We start from the raw sequence: 18,986 nt of genomic DNA on the forward strand, positions 1-18,986 counted from the left end.
CACGGGGCGGCACCTGTGGCTCAAGGAGTAGGGTGCCGGTCCCATATGCCAGAGGTGGCAGGTTCAAACCCAGCCCCGGCGAAAAAAAACACAAAAAAATAAAAAATAAAAAATAAAAAGTATTCTGATAAAAAAAAAAAAAATTCATATCTCACCTCTGAAAAGGGTCAACTTTATCAGTCATTTACATTTTGGTATAAAATTATAAGAAATTTATTTGAGAGGATTTGAGAAAACTTTAAAGAAATGAATAAAATACTACTTAGTTTCCAAGTAATACCTACCTTTTCACTCATGGATTCTTCAAATTTATGGTTAAAGAGGCACTTATACACTCTGCCTTCACCAGCTTGTGTCTGTAAGGTGCAACACACACATTATTATTATTTTTCTTTTTTGAGACAGAGTCTCAAGCTGTCACCTTGGATAGAGTGCTGTGGTGTCATAGCTCACAGCAACCTCCAACTCAGGCTCAAGTGATCCTCTTGTCTCAGTTTCTCTATTTTTAGTAGAGACAGGGTTTCACTTTTGCTCAGGCTAGTCTTGAACTTGTGAGCTCAAGCAATACACCCACCTCGGCCTCACAAGAGTCCTAGGGTTATAGGCGTGAGCCACCGCGCCTGGCCACATTATTGTTATTATTAGCTAAGTAGTTATGCTGCACATTACCCATAATCTCATACAGAACTATCAATGTCAAATTACAATAATGGTGAGTACTTCTGGAAAAAATGGCCCAGCCATTTGTAAAATTTAAGAGTGACGGCAATAAAGATGAAAATAATTGGGCGGCACCTGTGGTTCAGTGAGTAGGGTGCCAACTCCATATACCAAGGGTGGCCAGTTCGAACCTGGCCCCAGCCAAACTGCAACAAAAACATAGCCAGGCGTTGTGGCAGACACCTGTAGTCCCAGCTACTCAGAAGGCTGAGGCAAGTGAATTGCCTAAGCCCAAGAGCTGGAGGTTGCTGTGAGCTGTGACACCCCGGCACTTTACCAAGGGAGACAAAGTGAGACTCTGTCTCTAAAAAAAAAAAAAGATAAAAATAATTTTACCATGATGTTTGGCAATTGTCATTTGTTCTCAGATATATTTTGTTAATTTGGGAACAAGAGAAATGTTATAGGAGGTCTTCTTTCTTTATTTTTTTGTAGAGACAGAATCTCACTTTATCGCCCTTGGTGGAGTGCTGTGACGTCATAGCTCACAGAAACCTCCAACTCCCGGGCTCAGGTGATTCTCTGGCCTCAGCCTCCCGAGTAGCTGGGACTATAGGCGTCCACCACAACGCCTGGCTATTTTTTTGTTGCAGTTTCTCTGGAGCCAGGCTTGTACCCGCCATCCTTGGTATATGGGGCCAGCACCCTACCGACTAAGCCACAGGCATTGCCCAGGAGTCTTTTTCTTAAAACTTTATGCTAGAGTCTATAAAACTCATATAACTAGTGCTTCTCATGGTTGAAACTGCTAATTCAAAACAGGAGGCAGAATGGAAGCACTATATACACAAGTTACTCTCAGTCCCTGTCTAACTCTATTTAAAGTGTTAGAAAGCTGTTCTGGCCAGGCACAGTGCCCCACACCTGTAATACTGGCATTCTGGGAGGCTGAGTATACAAGAGGGAGAGGGAGACCCCCTCTCTATAAAAAATATAATAATTAGCCAGGTGAGGTGTGGTGGTGTATGCCTGTAGCCCCAGCTACTCAGGAAGCTGGGCTCCTCACTTGAGCCCAGGAGCTTGAGGCTGTAGTGACTATCATGATGCCATGGCATTCTAGCCTAGGCAACAGTGTGAGACTCTCTGTCTCAAAAAAAAACAAAAACACCCAACCCCCCCCCCACCGAATCTCAAAAAAGCTGTTCTATAGTTCTTATATTGTCAGCAGGTAATAATTAATCAAATTAAGGAATTGGTTTTAAAAGTTACCTACCTGCTGTTTCCTTCACCCAAAACACATACTGAAATGTGTTAACACTTTAGCCATCAAAAAGATAAGAATAGGATTCCTAAATTATGTTTCCTATATAGATATAATAGAATTCCAAGAAGTGAAATTGAAAGTGAGATAAGGCTGGTGGCGCCTGTGGCTCAGTCAGTAGGGCGCCGGCCCCATATGCTGAGGGTGGTGGGTTCAAACCCAGCCCCGGCCAAACTGCAACCAAAAAACAGCCGGGTGTTGTGGCGCGCGCCTGTAGTCCCAGCTACCTGGGAGGCTGAGGCAAGAGAATCGGTTAAGCCCAAGAGTTTGAGGTTGCTGTGAGCTGTGACGCCACTGCACTCAACCAAGGGCAACAATTTGAGACTCTGTCTCAAAAAAAAAAAAAAGAAAAAGAAAATGAGATAAAATAAAAATATAAAGTGTGGAGATTGTTAAATCATCAAGGCTGTACCTCCAATACTATTTCCTGTTATCTTGGGACCAATTCCATCTTTCGTTTCAGTGACTTCTATATGTAAGGGTTTGTAATAGGTTTTTGTCTTAGAATATTTAAAATTATTTGAAAAGAAAAGGAATAAATGAAGAATAGCTGCTGAAGGACTCACATTTTCACAAAAACGCTCCCGATCATCCCGGCAAGCAAAATATAAATGCCGGTCTAAATGAAAGTCATCTGAGGATAGCTCAGCTACCCGAAGGATGGCTTTCTTGCAGAGTTCAGAAACTTGAATCTTGGGTTCTTTTTCTTCTGCTTCCTTCACCAGGCCTTTTTCCAAGCATGATACCACCTCACCTTGTGAATGTGCATCCTAAAATAGTAAGAACATAAATATTTTAAAGCACATGAATTTCAAATAAATATCACTTGGCTAAAAAAAAAAAAAAAAGAAAAAAGTAATAAAACCCCCTAACATATATTTAGCTTATTAATGTTCTACTGAGAAATCAACTGGGAACTAACTACATCACATTGGTTAAAGAAAGGTCTTCAATGATATTTGGTTAGAATACTGAATACTACAAATGAGAAGAGATCCTTGAAATTTAAGTGCCATAGTTTAGTTAGCATGAGAAACAGGAATCTGATTTTTCTTTTTTTTGAGACAGAGTCTCAAGCTGTCACCCTGGGTAGAGTGTCATAGCGTCAAGAGGCACCCATCATAATGCCCGGCTATTATTTTTTTGGTTGTAGTTGTCATTGTTGTTTGGCAGGCCCAGGTTGGATTCAAAACCGCCAGCTTTGGTGTACGTGGCTGGCTCACTAGCCACTGAGCTACAGGTGCCAGGCCCAGGAATCTCAATTTTTAAAAGGTTAAAATATGTCAGCTTGGTACCCGTAGCTCAGAGGCTAGGGTGCCAGCTACATACACCAGAGCTGGCGGGTTTAGACCCAGCCTAGGCCTGCCAAACGACAAGAATGACAACAATGACAAAAAATAGCTGGGCTCTGTAGTTGGCGCCTGTGGTCCCAGCTACTTGGGAGACTCAGGCATGAGAATCGCTGAAGTCCAAGGTTTGAGGTTTCTGTGAGCTGTGACGTCACAGCACTCTACTGAGGGCAACATAGTGAGACTCTGTCTCAAAAAAAAAAAAAAAAAGAAAGAAAGAAAAAAGTTTAAAATGTCAGGGCAGGATGTGGTGGCTCACCTGAGCTCAGGAGTTGGAAACAAAAGAGAAAGACCTTGTGTCTTAAAAAAACAACAACAAACCGGCACTGTGGCAGCGCCTGTAGTCCCAGCTACTTGGGAGGCTGAGGCAAGAGGATCGCTTGAGCCCAAGAGTTTGAGGTTGCTGTGAGCTACAATGCCATGGCACTCTGTGGGGGGCAAGAAAGTGAGACTATCTCAAAAAATATATAAATAAAAGTTTGTAATGTCAAAATAGGATGGGTGCCCATAGCACAGTGGTTATGGTGCCACATACAGTGAGGCTGGTGGGTCTGAACCCGGACTGGGCCAGTTAAAACAACAGTGACAACTGTAACAAAAAATAGCCTGGTGTTGTGGTAGACCCAGCTACTTGGGAGGCTGAGGAAAGAGAATCACTTAAGACCAAGAGTTGGAGGTTGCTGTGAGCTGTGACACCACAGCACTCTACCAAGAGAGACAGAGTCTCGCTGTATTGTCTCCAAAAAACAAAAATCAATAAAATGTCAATACATTCTTAAGAAATGACATCAGCCTGATATCTGATTATAGTTCATGTCAATACTGAAATAATACTGCAGAAATCTCTGCTCCTTTCTAATAGCCAGATATTTTACAAATAATAGTGCTTTCAGTTAAGTTAGAAAACAAAAAACAAACTATAAAACTCCATTGAGAAAAGAAGTTACAGAGGCCCTTTTTTCCCTTTTTCTATTCTACTGTAATTCCAATATGATACAATCTGTACTGTAATACTTTGATGTTTTGGGTTTATAAAATCTGTAGTGTAACACTCACTTTGATGTTCTGGATTTCTTTTAATGCAATTTAACAGGATTACCACCATTTACATAAACTGCTTTTGAGGGTTTTCCTTTAAAACCATCCAATTATCTTTAATTGTACCTTGCTTCATCCCCATAGCAACCACAAGCACACATGCATAAATTCATCCAACACAGGAGAAATTTCCCCTGAATATTTTATTTTTTAATTTTAAAATATTAAGGGGTAGAAATGTTTTCGTTACATGGATACAATGTATAAGGCTGAAGTCAGGGCTTTCAGTGTGCCCACTACCAGGACAGTGCTCATTGTACCAGAAAGACTAAATTTTTATCCCTCACCCCCTCTGGCCTCTTCCACCTTAGTTTCTAATGTCTTTTTCATCTCTGTGCCTGTGTGGAACCATCATTTAGCTCCTGCTTTCCCTGAATATGTCCTCTTCGAGAGCTCTAATCTATACTCATTAAGACACAGTTTGACAATTTGAGGTATAATACTGAAGCATCTGAAAATATAGTGTACCATTTATTTATACACACACACTAAATCCTATTATAGCAAAATCTGTATTTAATAAAAAGATTCCTAAAATCAAGTAAGGAAACATCTACTTCAGGCAAAATTTCAATTCAACCAAATAACACACACACACACACACACACACACAGAGAGCAAACCAATAAAATGTATACATATTTTAAGAAAGAAAAAAGCTGCATTAAAATTTAATACTCAATGTACACTGATAACAAAAGATGAATACAAGTCGCCTTTGAGCATTTCTTGTAACTGAAGTCAAACATGACTTGAGTATTACAACTTTAATAGTTTTTTTCTTGCTTAAAATGTATACATTTTGGGGGCGCCCTTTGTATATTTTTTGTCTTTTGAAATATATTTTGTTCTATAGTATATTAACTTTGAAGTATTTCTACGAAAATCCTCACATTCTCTCCTAACATACCTATGAAGGGGGAATGGAGCTGTGATACTTCTTGTGTAGATAAATGAACAGGGGCTTAGGGAAGTTAAGCAAGTCATCCAAGTTATAGAACACAAGGTGCCTAACTAACAGTCCATTATTTATTTTTCAGGACTGGGGTTAATTTGGGTGATTGAGTGAAGTGTGTGAAACTCCTATAATTTGCATGTAGCATTCACATATTTTTCTGAGGAGGGTTCATAGCTTTCACTAGGTTTTCAAAAGATCTGCTGACCCAAAACTGATAAGGAGGACACTATACCACCTCTTTCTATGCCCTCCTATTCTTCATCTGTACCTTGACATTTTTTACTAGCTCTATGACTCTATCCAATGGTGAGAAGCCTGAGATGATTGAAAATAAAAAGCAATTCTGAACAGATAAACTCTGAGGGATGTGTGAAAAGGACAGGAAGAAAAGTAGACACACACCCCAGAAGTCTAGAGCAAGGCTTATTTTTCTCTAATTTATGAATGACACTCAAGTTTTAATGACTTTGGCCCACTTAGGCAAGGCCTACCAAATTCTGTTTCCCAAAGGAGCAAATAATTCTATAATGATAAAGGTTTGGACAGAGACATACCAGTCACTTGCTATTTATAGTATACAAGAGATTATTATAAACATTATATTATGCTATAAACAATGTCCTATCCCAAATTTGAGTAACTTGTAATAACTTAAAGTACTTTGATTTAAAATGTGATGGTCAGAGTAAGTGTCATCAAGAGGTATTGTTTTGCCACAAACCTTAAGGAGGAAAAGGAGTAAGCTATGAGGAGGATCTAAACAGTAAAAGGCTAGCCCGGACATTGTGGTGGGAGCTTGTAGTCCCAGCTACTTGGGAGGCTGAAGCAAGAGAATCACTTGAGCCCAAGAGTTGGAGGTTACTATGAGCCGTGACGCCACAGAACAGCACTCTACAGAGGGTGACATAGTGAGACACTGCCTCAAAAAGCAAACAAACAAAAAACAGTGAAAGGAACAGAGTTGGAAGTGACCCCCACCAATCTGTTATGTATTCATATAGAGTCTTGTTCCATATAATGATAGTTCAGTCAACGACAGATCACATATGGTCCCAAAATATTATAATATCATATTTTTACTGATCATTTTCTATGTTCAGATACACAAATACTACCATTGTGTTATAACTGCCTATAGTAGTAAGTACAGTGACATGCTATACAGGTTTGCAGCCTAGGAGCAATAGACTATACCACATAGTCTCCTGTAGCCTAGGTGTGTCACAAGCTACACTATCAAGGTTTGTTAAGTACACTTTATGATTGTTCACAAAATCGACCAACAATGCATTTCTTAGAATATAACTTCATTGTTAGGCAACGCCTGACTACATAGCAATTGTAGTACCATACGTGGATTTTAGGTTTCACTTCCCTTAGATGTTTTCATTCATTATAACTTTCAGATAGATAATTTTTTCAAATAAAGTTATTTTGGCTCCTTAGAGTCCCTGAGCTCACTTGAGTTATACAACTGAAAAGTATTCGAATATTTGACAATGAAGACTGTATGGCTAATTGCCAAATATATATGAATCAAAGCAAGTGAGGTAAACTATACATTTACACGTTATCTATGAAAAAATAAAATCACTTAGCTTAAAAAAAGTTAATATGCAGGCCTGACATGAGAAAAAAATGATTCTGTAAATGGACTTATAATAAACTGTTATTAATTGTATTATGGTGAAAAATGTTCTGTCTGAAAACAATGCAGAGAGCTAGAGGGAAGCTAATCAGCTATTACCTTGGTTGTCAATAGGCAAGAACTACTACAAAGAGACAACTGTAATGGTCTATTTTACAACGTGCACCACGAATGACAAATGCGAAAATGTTGCTGATTCCCAAAAAGTATGTTTGGAAAACTATATAGAGATTTTAAAAGGACCGAGGCTTGTAATTGGATACAATTTCCAACATCCTGAATAAAATCGGAGGAGCTTTCTGAATCATCAGTGTGGCTTAAGTGCTTTTCTGCCATTTCTGGAGTCTGCTGGGAAGGAAAAAACTACCTTCTTTATTACCACTGACCTTTCTTTAGTTGCCTCGCTCACAGAGCTTTCGAGACCAACTCAGAGGCACACTATGATAAGAAACCGGGCCCTGTGCTGATATAAAGGAAATGGGCATTAGGGCTTTGGTGAGAGCCAACACTACCCAGCAATAAACCCTTCCTCTGAAATGGTGTTCTCAGTTCCAGGATCCTAACACTATGCCCCCTTGTCAGTGATAGACACCTACAAACCATGAACAGAGGGCAGAGAGACAAATGGATTTTATTTTCCATCATATTTCCTGAACAGCAGATTAACAAGCAGCTATAATTAACAGTGGATATCAGACGACCTCTCCCACTGGCATCTGTCACTTTGCAGGAGTTTCTTTCATTTTTGCTGAGCAAACAGATTCAGAATAAACCTGGCCAAGGTTCACCGTGACCTTCTGTTCAGCAGACTACTAAGCCAAAAAACATAAGATCAGGGCGGCGCCTGTGGCTCAAGGAGTAGGGCGCCGGTCCCATATGCCGGAGGTGGCGGGTTCAAACCCAGCCCCGGCCAAAAAAAAAAAAAAAAAAAAAAACATAAGATCAGCTCTGTCTGAGGAAAGTAGTTAAGTAGTCATTTTCTGTGCTGTCTTTACTAAATATCAGTTCATCTGTAAAATCACATTCATAGAGCAACCTTTTTTTCTGACAAGCTGGAAGTACTTTCACATATCTTAAAATTTTCTATTTTAAATATCTCATTTTATAGAAGGGGACCAACCAGTGTGCTTACTAAGAAATTTTTTTTAATGGTAACAGTAAGGTATATGGAGAAGAATATTAGAGAACTTGGGTCTCTCTTTTGCTAGAGGCCCATTATAAGGTAATCAGCAACTAGTTTGATATTATGAAGAGAACACGCCACCCTAAGCAGATATCAATTCCTCTACTTCCCCATACAACACTGAAACATTTTGTTATGAACACATTCACATGTCAACTGGTCTTAGCTCTGAGGGTCATCTAGGCAAGTTTCCTTAATTTCAACTTCAAGGTCACTCACTCCAGCCCTACGTTTTTCCCGTGCCAAATTTTAAAGGTTCCTTTCATGAAGTCAATGTAGTATTAGATACCTTTTCTCCAAGCCGAATGCTGCCACATTTCAGAATGTTGATGTCATTTTTGCAGTCATCCATGAAGCCACAGATTAAACGGTAATCACTGAAAATGATGGCTGTCATCTTGGTAATGTATTGATGACACTGATACTCAGTGATGTTGCCTCGGTGATCAACCAAGCAGGAAACCATGTAACCTTTTCCAACTGGTTCATCAGCACATTCTTTAATCTGTTCAAAAGAAAGTGGCTGTTTTATACAAATATTCTGGGATTGTACCAAATAACCTCTATGAAAGAGAAAATATTTGATATTGTCCTTTAATTTCCCATCTCTTTACTTGGGAGAAGCAAAGAAAGAAGTATACATAGAAATACGTTTAAGGAAAATGTTTAAAAATAGTAATACATTCATTTTAGAAAAAAATAGTGTCATCCTACCTAGACTGTTGTACCTTCTAGAAACTACCTGATAAAAGTGTTTTGCAAGAAAATATATACATACTCGAATGCTTAGAAATAACTCACTTCTAGATGGAGTAAAAAGCTTTTAACATCTACAGCTTTAGCATGGTCCTACTGAGAAGCCCTTTTAACCATGCAAAGAATGCAGTGGTCTCTATGAGATGAATCTAGAGAGTAAGTCTGGAAAACAGGTGCAGAAGTCAAGTCTAGTTGCATGCCCCAAATCAGCTACACAGCAAACTATTACCATTAGGTAAACACAATGATAAGGAAAGAGAAGAGGGAAGGCATACTATTACTTCTTGAGGTGACATTGGTATGTTTTGAATTAACTATAAATTTGAACATGTTTTGTAGAAATCAGTAGAACCCAAGCTCAACCACTGTGGTCTGGAAAAGAAATGTATAAAACAATGTTCAGCACAGTGTGGCAAGAAGTGTGGGAAAGGGAAGGCCACTGCAAACCTACTATGTGTGGTTCTGACATATGATATGTAGTAGATCAAGCACAGAGTGATTCCCATGGTAGTCTTCCTGCAAAGTACACTCCAAACCACAAAATGCTAAAGAGGCTGAGCAAGGGGGCTCATGCCTATAGTCCTAGCACATTGGAAAGCCAAGGTTAGAGGACTACCTGAGGCCAAGAATTCAAGACCAGTCTGAGCAACATAGCCAGACCCTGTCTATACAAAAATTAGAAAAATTAGCCTGTCATGGTGGCATGCACCTGTAGCTCCAGCTATTCATCTATAAAATGAGAATCTAAAATTTCCAGGAAGTTTTGTCTCTATTTTTTTTTTTTTAACAAAACAGAGCTAAGTTTGAAAAGTAAAAGGAAGAATAGCTGTTTGAAAATCCCAGCTTTTAGGGGGCGGTGCCTGTGGCTCAGTGGGTAGGATGCCGGTCCTACACACTGATGGTGGCAATCTCGAACCCGACCCAGCCAAACTGCAACAAAAAAATAGCCAGGCGTTGTGGGGGGCATCTGTAGTCCCAGCCACTCGGGAGGCTGAAGCAAGACAATCACCTAAGCCCAGGAGTTGGAGGTTGCTGTCAGTTGTGTGATGCCACAGCACTCTACCAAGGGCAATAAAGTGAGACTCTGTCTCTACAAAAAAAAAATAAATAAAATCCCAGCTTTTGGAATTCAACCATAGAAAGAACTAGATAAAAATCAAAATAAGTGGCAGACACATGGATTTTAAAACTTAATGAAGTACTGAAGCATTCTCACAGGCCCTAATATTATTGTAGAACCGACAGTTCAAAATCTGAAGAGAAACCAAGAACACATTTTGAACAAAGAGCCACAATAAGAAACTAAATGTTGGGTGGCACCTGTGGCTCAGTGAGTAGGGTGCCAGCCCCATATACCAAGGGTGGCGGGTTCAAACTCGGCCCTGGCCAAACTGCAACAAAAAATAGCCAGGCATTGTGGCGGGTGCCTTTAGTCCCAGCTACTTGGTAGGCTAAAGCAAGAGAATCAAGAGCTGGAGGTTGCTGTGAGCTGTGATGTCACAGCACTCTACCAAGGGCGACAAAATGATCTTTAGACACTTTGTCTCTTAAAAAAAAAAAAGAAAGAAAGAAAAGAAACTAAATGTTAGGTAGGTGTGGTTGCTTAGCTCACCCCTATTATCCTAGCACTCTGGGAGGCTGAGGCGGGGTGGACTGATTGAGTTCAGGAGTTCAAGACTGCGCAAGGGCAAGACCCCATCTCTAAAAATAGCTGGGCATTGTGGCTGGCGCCTGTAGTACCAGCTACTCGGGAGGGTGAGACAAAAAAATTACTTGAGCCCAAGTGTTTGAGGTTGCTGTGAGATATGACGCCATAACACTCTACCAAGGGTGACAAAGTGAGACTATCTCAAAAAACAAACAAAAAGAAACTAAATGTATATTTAGCTTTACTTACTTGACATTTTACTGAAACCCAGAAAGGTAGCACTATTTGTATTTCAGTTTACTACCAATTATAAGAGCATGTAGTGCTTGAATGAGAAGTTTATGATCATCTACCATTTTAATGAGAAGCATTTTTTTCTTCTAACAGCAAAAAACCAGCATTAAGTCCTCAACATACTTCAAAATGGGAGTAAACTCTGAAGTAGCTAGGGAGGAGATTCATAATGTGCCATTGGAAAAATTCTACAGTCTTTCTATTTTTTTTACATAAGACAAGAGGAAAGTAGGCAGCATTTAGCTTAATCTTGGGAAGTAGAAAAGTTTGGTTTGCAGTTTGCAGATATTCTTGTGGTGGTGTTTTTCTCCTTGGAAGTAAGATTCCAAAATTGAGAAAGTAGAAGGGAGTGCAGAATAAAATGTTTTGCTGGTAACTAGGTTCTGCCTGATATTTAATTTTCTCATAGGGAGAGAGAAGTGTCCTTGTTATTAAATCTTTTACAAAGCAGGAATACCCTAAGAGATCACAGAGTACCATCATTACAGACATGTTATAAGGAAGCCAGCCTAATGCAAACAATGAAACTATTTTAGTGAAAATACAGATACTCTGAACTATATTTCCATAGGGCAATCAAAGTGGTATGTACTTAATGGTGACACACAAGAGGGCAAAACAAACACAAACGCACACACACACACATATATATCTTTTATGCCTTTAGAAAGAAAAACTACTTATAATTGAATAGTTCCGTAATATAGTGGGAATATACAAACATTTAAAGTTCAAGCCTGCGAATCATTTCTTTGTTAGTATTTCGTTTTGTTATTAAGCAAATACCTTGCCTTTGATATTTTAAAGTTAGCGGTTCAGTCATATAGCTAGCTTAGGGAGTTGGAGATATAGAATATCAAAGCTGGAAGCATAATATCAATATTTCAAGGATATGCTCTTGTATTCTGAAGCTCCAAGGTAAATATGAAGGGTCACTGATTTAAAAGAATAAAATTTATCTGATCCCGTATTAGAAGATTTAAGACAAGAGGTTCTACAAGACCTCAAATGACATTAAGTGAGGAACACAAATGAAGGCTTATGTGGGTGAGGCAGGGTCTTCCTTAAAGACCGCTGTAGAAACTGGCCCTGATTTAAGTCATCAATAGGGTCAGCTTGACTACAGATTAATATGCTGCAATAACTTTGTTAACTTTGAGGTGGAAAAATAGCAACTATTTTTTTTTCTTTTTTTTTGAGACAGAGTCCCACTATGTCACCCTGGGTAGAATGCCGTGGCATCACAGCTCACAGCAACCTCAAACTCTTGGGCTTAGGCGATTCTCTTGCCTCAACCTCCCAAGCAGCCAGGACCACAGACACCCGCCACAATACCCGCTATTTTTTGTCGCAGTTGTCATTGTTGTTTAGCTGGCCCAGGCCAGTTTCCAACCCGCCAGCCTCGGTGTATGTGGGTGGTGCCATAACCACTGTGCTATGGGCGCTGAGCCAAAATAGCAACTATTTTCTGTGTGATTGTCATACTTCAGTATGCAGAAACTCTAGCTTAATGGAGTATGTATTACTGATTGAAATAAAAAAGGAAACTTCAAGCATCATAATTTTTACTAATATTGTTTGTTGTTTACACTAAATCAAGATAATTAATTGAAAATTTTCCATTAGTATCTGTATGGTGCTATGGATTTCATCAGCTGCTTTTGTCTTTATGCTCAGTATTGATTTATAACAATACACACACTCACATCCTTAACTTTTTTAAACACTAATCCTTAATATTTGAACATATGCCTCTTTGGTTCTATTGATCCAAATGCATAGCTGAAACACGCAGGAATGCCTACGGGCCTCCTGTAACCATCCTGATGTGCTTCAGGCTGTATAACGGTGAGAGCAGCAATGATAACCTCAGCAGTTTTACTCCCTCTCAGTTTCGGGACCAACACAACCTGATTTCCAACTGTCTCAGTCAACAGTATCCTACTGTAAGTGTAGGTGGATGTTAACAAAAAGAATCTAATTACACCCCCCTCTTCCTTTCAACTGAGACACATGTAAATTCCAAGAAAAGTAATGTAACTGTGTCATTCCTCTCACAGTGACTGGTCTGGTCAATAGACATAATTTCTTTTCTTTCACAACTCACCTCTGTTATGGTAGATTTGCAAACCTCTCTGGCAACAGATTCAAATTTGGGATCTGTAGTTAGATTCAGCTTATAATTCCACAACAACTAGGTAAAAGATGTTGGGGGTGGGGTTGGGGGAAGACAAAGAAAAATCCGCCAGTTAGAATAGTAGCAAATTTATCAGTAAGTTACTTTAAATGACAATAACTATATAGAATCAGATAAAGTATATACACATATCAGACAACAAACAAAGATAAAATGCTATCATGTTCGTAGATAAAAGGGAAACTATGCAGATAAAAGCACTATCATTTAGATGTACTTTCTTTTTTACTAAAGGAGACATTTTTTAAATTTATAAATTAAAAATCATTTAAAAAATCAAGAAAAAGCTTGGAGCCTGTAGCTCAGTGGTTAAGGGTGCCAGCCATATACACCAGGGCTGGTGAGTTTGAACCTGGCCTTGACCTGCTAAACAACAATAACAACTACAACAAAAAAATAGCCGGTGCTGTGGCAGGCACCTGTAGTCCTAGCTACTTGGGAGGCTGAGGCAAGAGAATTGCTTAAGCCCGAGAGTTTGAGGTTACTGTGAGCTGTGACACTACGGCACTCTACCCAGGGCAAGATAGTGGAACTGTCTCCAAAAAAAAAAAAAAAAAAAAAAAAAAAAATCAAGAAAAAACTTTAAGCTACACAAGGTTTTCAGAGAAAATATAAGTAGGTTATATAAGCCAATTTCTGATTAAACCAAAGAGTCTAACCCAGAAGCTAAGATTTGGGTGAATTCAGTCTCAGATTTCACAATCAACTTATGAAGGAGAATGGCACAAGATCTAGTTTCCAGGCTCACCTACTCTCATTCCTTTAAAACTCCTGACATACACCATACAGTCTACTTCATACAACTTTTTTTTTGTTGTTGTTTTATTTTTTTATACAACTTTTTAAACATACCTTAAACTAGAAAATACCTAAAGTCATTATTATTTATAGGTGAGGACTGAATATTATTCTAATTTTGCAGCCTCAGTTAAAAATTTTTAGTAAGAGATCTTATTTCTGAAAAGCAGCAAAATGATCCTTGTAACTGTTCAAATGGGGAAATAAAGCCTGGGATGATGTAGAATATGAAGAGATTTTTGGGGGCGAGTATACATTCTTTCTTTCTGACTGCTATATTCTACTTAAGAAGAAAAAACACAATCATTGATTCAATCAAACATCTGCTTAGCACTTCTCATGTTGACCACAAAGTCCAATTTCAAGGACCTTTAATATAGGCTACTGGAAGAAACAGAAGCCAGTGTTTACTGAGTCTGTACTATGTTCCAGACACTGTGTTAGGATAAATCACAGTGAGAAAGACTGTGTGACTAGTTACTGGCAGGGAGGGACACCAGACTGAGAGGACAGAGGGTTTGGTCAAGGAAAATTTACCAGAGAAAAATGAAAGGTTAGCAGCAAGACTAAAGGGGCAGGAAGAGCCAGGCGTAGAGGTTCAGGCCTATAATCCTAGTACTCTGCGAGTCCGAGGTGTGGGGATTCCTTGAGTTCAGGAGTTCAAGATGAACCTGAACAAGAGTGAGACCCTATCTCAACTAAAAATATAAAGAAATTAGCCAGGTGTTGGGGTGGGCACCTGTAGTCCCAACTACTCAGGAGGCTGTGGCAGGAGGATTACTTGAACCCAGGAGTTTCAGGTTGCTGTGAGCTAGGTTGGTGCCATGGGCAACTGAGTGAGACTCTTACAAACAAACAAAAAATGATCTTGAATTTTATCTTAAAGGAACTGAGAGGATAATGGACAATTTTAACTAGTGAACTCAAAAGATCAACTCTGATGATGTGGTGGTGAACAACAGAATTGAGGGAGATTAGCAGACCAGTTAAGAGGCAAGAATGGGAAAAGATGGGATACTTTTGGGATATGTGGAATAAAGTCATCACAGGATGAGGTTATGGGATGGTGGGGTTAAGCTCATCCTTAAATTTTTTAATTCAAAGAAATCGGTTTAGTTAAATGGTTCCATAAAGGTAATTTAAAAATCCAAGCAAACAAGCAGTTCCCTGCCAAATCCCTTTCCAAAGTCCTACCCACTAACAAGAGGAAAGCACTTTAAATTCTATTTGTTTATGGTAATTACCTCCACAGTTTTAAACTAGATGCTTAAACTGCTATTTCTTTTCTTTTTTTTTCCCCCTTGGGACAGAGCCTCAAGCTATAGCCCTGGGTAGAGTCCCGTAGTGTCACAGCTCACAGCAACCTCCAACTCCTAAGCTTAAGCGATTCTCTTGCCTCAGCCTCCCAAGTAGCTGGGATACAGGCACCCGCCACAAAACCTGGCTATTTTTTGGTTGTAGTTGTCATTGTTTGACAGGACTGGGCTAGACTCAAACCCACCAGCTCTGGTGTATGTGTCTGGCACCTTAGTCGTTTGAGCTACAGGTGCTACCCTAAACTGCTATTTCTTTTTCTTTCTTTTTTTTTTTTTTTTTTTGAGACAGAGCCTCAAGCTGTTGCCCTGGGTAGAGTGCCGTAGCATCACAGCTCACAGCAACCTCCAACTCCTGGGCTTAAGTGATTCTCTTGCCTCAGCCTCCCAAGTAGCTGGAAGTACAGGTGCCCACCACAACGCCTGGCTATTTTTTGTTTGCAACCGTCATTGTTATTTGGTGGCCCACGGGCTAGCGGCTTGAGCCACAGGCGCCAAGCCTAAACTGCTATTTCCTGACTTGTCAGTTTAACTTATATCTTTCCTCCTAATCCCAATCCTCCAAATACGTTGAGTTATAATGTTGCTATTCAGTATTTACATTATTGACTACATAGTTATATATATTGAACCATATAGAACATATTTCTTTTCCTGTATGTCTATTAGTTTATCCTTAATTGACAGTGATTTATTTCAGAGGCCTATTTTTTTGTATATCCATTACTAATTAATCCTCCATTTCTTTTTTTTTTTTTTAATCTTTTTTTTTTTTATTTTTTATTTTTTGTAGAGACAGAGTCTCACTGTACCGCTCTCGGGTAAGAGTGCTGTGGCGTCACACGGCTCACAGCAACTTCTAACTCTTGGGCTTACGCAATTCTCTTGCCTCAGCCTCCCGAGCAGCTGGGACTACAGGCGCCCGCCACACCCAGCTATTTTTCTTTTGTTGTTGCATTTTGGCCGGGGCTGGGTTTGAACCCGCCATGCTCGGCACATGGGGCCAGCGCCCTACTCACTGAGCCACAGGCGCCGCCCAATCCTCCATTTCTTTATGAAAAATATGAATCTCCTTTCAAAACGTCCAAATGCATCAGGCAATCTATCAGGTGAGGCATTCTTCTTGGAGCCTTTTCATTTTCCTGTTCAGTCAGGTCTGGCTGTTTTCTAGGCCTTGAATGAGGTATCATCTTCTACCAGCATCCTTAGAATTTCCTTTGCTTTTCTCTTAGGCTAATTCACTAATTATCAGATTCTTGATCTTTCTGTGTCTTGATGTATTTCCTCATCATATTGAAGCACATCCTCCAGGAGCTTTATGTAGAATATCCATGAGTCATAAATGCTTGGAAAAAATGCATGTTTAAAATGACTATTTTCACATTGCTTTGGATATTTCCTTAGACTCCTTTTGTTGTTATTTTGAAAGTCCCCTTGTTCCATATTCACACGAATACTTGACACTGGTGAACTCTAACGTTTTAATTTTAGCAATTTTAATGGTGTAAGTATTGGTATTTTATTGAGGTTTTTCAATTTTATGTCCCTGGTTACTAATGAGTAATCTCAACCCTTTCATGGTCTACACATTATTCAGATGTCCTTCTGAGATATGGCTATTAAGTGTCTTGTTATCTTTTTTATTTCCTGCTTTTTCTTAGTTGTTTTGTATAAGTTCTTCATTTATTCTAAATATACTGTAGATATATTTATTAAAAATACTTTTTCCTTCTCTATGGCATGCTGTTTCACACTGAATACGTTCAGTAAAATAAATTTTTATGTAATCCAATTTATTAATACTTTGCTTAGTGCTTTTTGTTTCATATTTAAGAAATCTTTGCCATTCCCAAAGTCACAAAAATATTCTCCTATCTCAAAGTGTCATTGCTTTACTTTACACATTTGGATGAGCAGTACTTCCAGAATGGGTTTTCTGTGAATAGTGTGCAGTAAGGGTTAAGATTCTTTTTTTTTTTTTTTTTTTGAGACAGAGCCTCAAGCTGTCGCCTTGGGTAGAGTGCTGTCGAATCACAACTCACAGCAACCTCCAACTCCTGGGCTTAAGTGATTCTCTTGCCTCAGCCTCCCAAGTAACTGGGACTACAGGCGCCCGCCACAATGCCCAGCTATTTTTTGGTTGCAGTTGTCAGTACTGTTTGGCAGGCCCAGGCTGGATTCGAACCCGCCAGCTCTAGTGTATGTGGCTAGCACCTTAGCCACTTGAGCTACAGGCGCCAAGCCAGGATTAAGATTCTTTATTCAGCTATCCATATATGGAAAACAGAATGTTTCTTCTGAGGACAACAGGAAAAGCATCCCAAAATCTGTCATCATATCTATAAAGCACATATGGTATATTACAGAAAATTCATACTTACATGATTACAGTCTGAAGAAATTTCATTTTCAGGCTAGAAGGCAAAAAAAAGAAGAGATGTAAAAGAAAATGAAATCTCTCAAGTTTTCAAACACCACTAAAATAAAGTCAAAACAAGAAATTTAAATATTCAACCAAATATGTTTCTTCAATATAAGGAGTAAAATGGAGTTTATGTATCTTTTATTAGACTATTGGGGAGAAATATACCAGGAAGGTACATCTGAGACGTAATTGCTTCCCAATCAACAGTACCATCTGAAAATGGGGAGAATAAAGAATAGCGCACTAAAGCAGTAGCAACATACTAATCTCTACACACTTTATAATTTTGAATGTTAATGAGGATCAGGTCAACATAAGTGATATCTCTTTTCTTTTTTTGAGACAGAGTCTCAAACTGTCACCCTGGGTAGGGTGCTGTGGCGTCATAGCTCATAGCAACCTTCAAATCTTGGGCTCAAACGATCCTCTTGTATCAGTTTTTCTATTTTTAGTAGAAATGGGGGTCTCGCTTTTCCTTAGGCTGGTCTCGAACTCGTGAGCTCAAGCAATCCACCTGCCGTGTCCTCTCAGAGTGCTAGAATTACAGGCGTGAGCCTCCATGCCCAGCCTGAGTGATATTTCTTTAACAAGAGATAAAATGAACTTTCAATTCCATGATGGAGAAAAAGGTGAAGTAGGTTTTACCTAATACGGCATAACTCTGCAAGATGTATCTACTTTTGCTTCCTTGCTCAGTCCAATAAAGGTGATATAATTGTAATACACACCATAATAAAGCACCATTCCTTTGCGTTTCTATAGTATTCTAGCCTATCCAAATGACGTGAATTGTATGGGTTCTATGAAATGTTGTCAATACAAGTTGCAAATGTGCCATTTTCAAAATAAAAAGATGTTTGCTATTTAAGGATAAAGATATTGCAATAAAGAAAACAATAAATACATATAAGTAAATAAAGCAGGCACACTCAGCATTACTTCAAGAAGGAAAATGTTTCTAAGGAATTATTAATTCCATTGCAGAATCCAGTAGGCATTAACAATATTCAAACTCGTTCTTATATTTATTTATTTATTTTTGAAACCTACTTGTTTTTTCTGTGATTCCAAAAGGATGCAAAAAAACACATTTGGTCAACCACGTTCTTATATTTATAAAACATATTAAAACTGACTTTAATTAGGAAGTTAGGTAATAAGATATAACACACTAGAGTTCTGAACTTTCTCCCTAGCTGTCTATTTTTGTTTCCTTGTTCAGTCCTATAAAAGAGATACAACTGTAGGCCCAGCACTCATAGCACAGTGGTTAGGGCGCTGGCCACATACACCGGGGCTGGCGGATTCAAACCTGGCCCGAGCTTGCTAAAAACAATG

General features: G+C 39.0%; 1 protein-coding gene across 1 annotated transcript in view; it reads right to left on the reverse strand.

Moving 5' to 3' along the window:
- The window catches only part of GLG1 (golgi glycoprotein 1), a 132,696-nt gene that overhangs the window by 47,286 nt on the left and 66,424 nt on the right, over positions 1 to 18,986 (reverse strand). Inside the window, exons 2-6 of the mRNA XM_053607673.1 lie at positions 17,605 to 17,637; positions 13,023 to 13,109; positions 8,507 to 8,722; positions 2,548 to 2,751; positions 285 to 356 (exon numbers count right to left, since the gene is read on the reverse strand). Coding sequence (XP_053463648.1) covers positions 285 to 356; positions 2,548 to 2,751; positions 8,507 to 8,722; positions 13,023 to 13,109; positions 17,605 to 17,637 — 612 coding nt within the window. The remainder of the gene's footprint in view (positions 1 to 284; positions 357 to 2,547; positions 2,752 to 8,506; positions 8,723 to 13,022; positions 13,110 to 17,604; positions 17,638 to 18,986) is intronic.

Source organism: Nycticebus coucang, chromosome 2 (assembly GCF_027406575.1).
Source record: "Nycticebus coucang isolate mNycCou1 chromosome 2, mNycCou1.pri, whole genome shotgun sequence".
NCBI classification, from domain to species: Eukaryota; Metazoa; Chordata; class Mammalia; order Primates; family Lorisidae; genus Nycticebus; species Nycticebus coucang.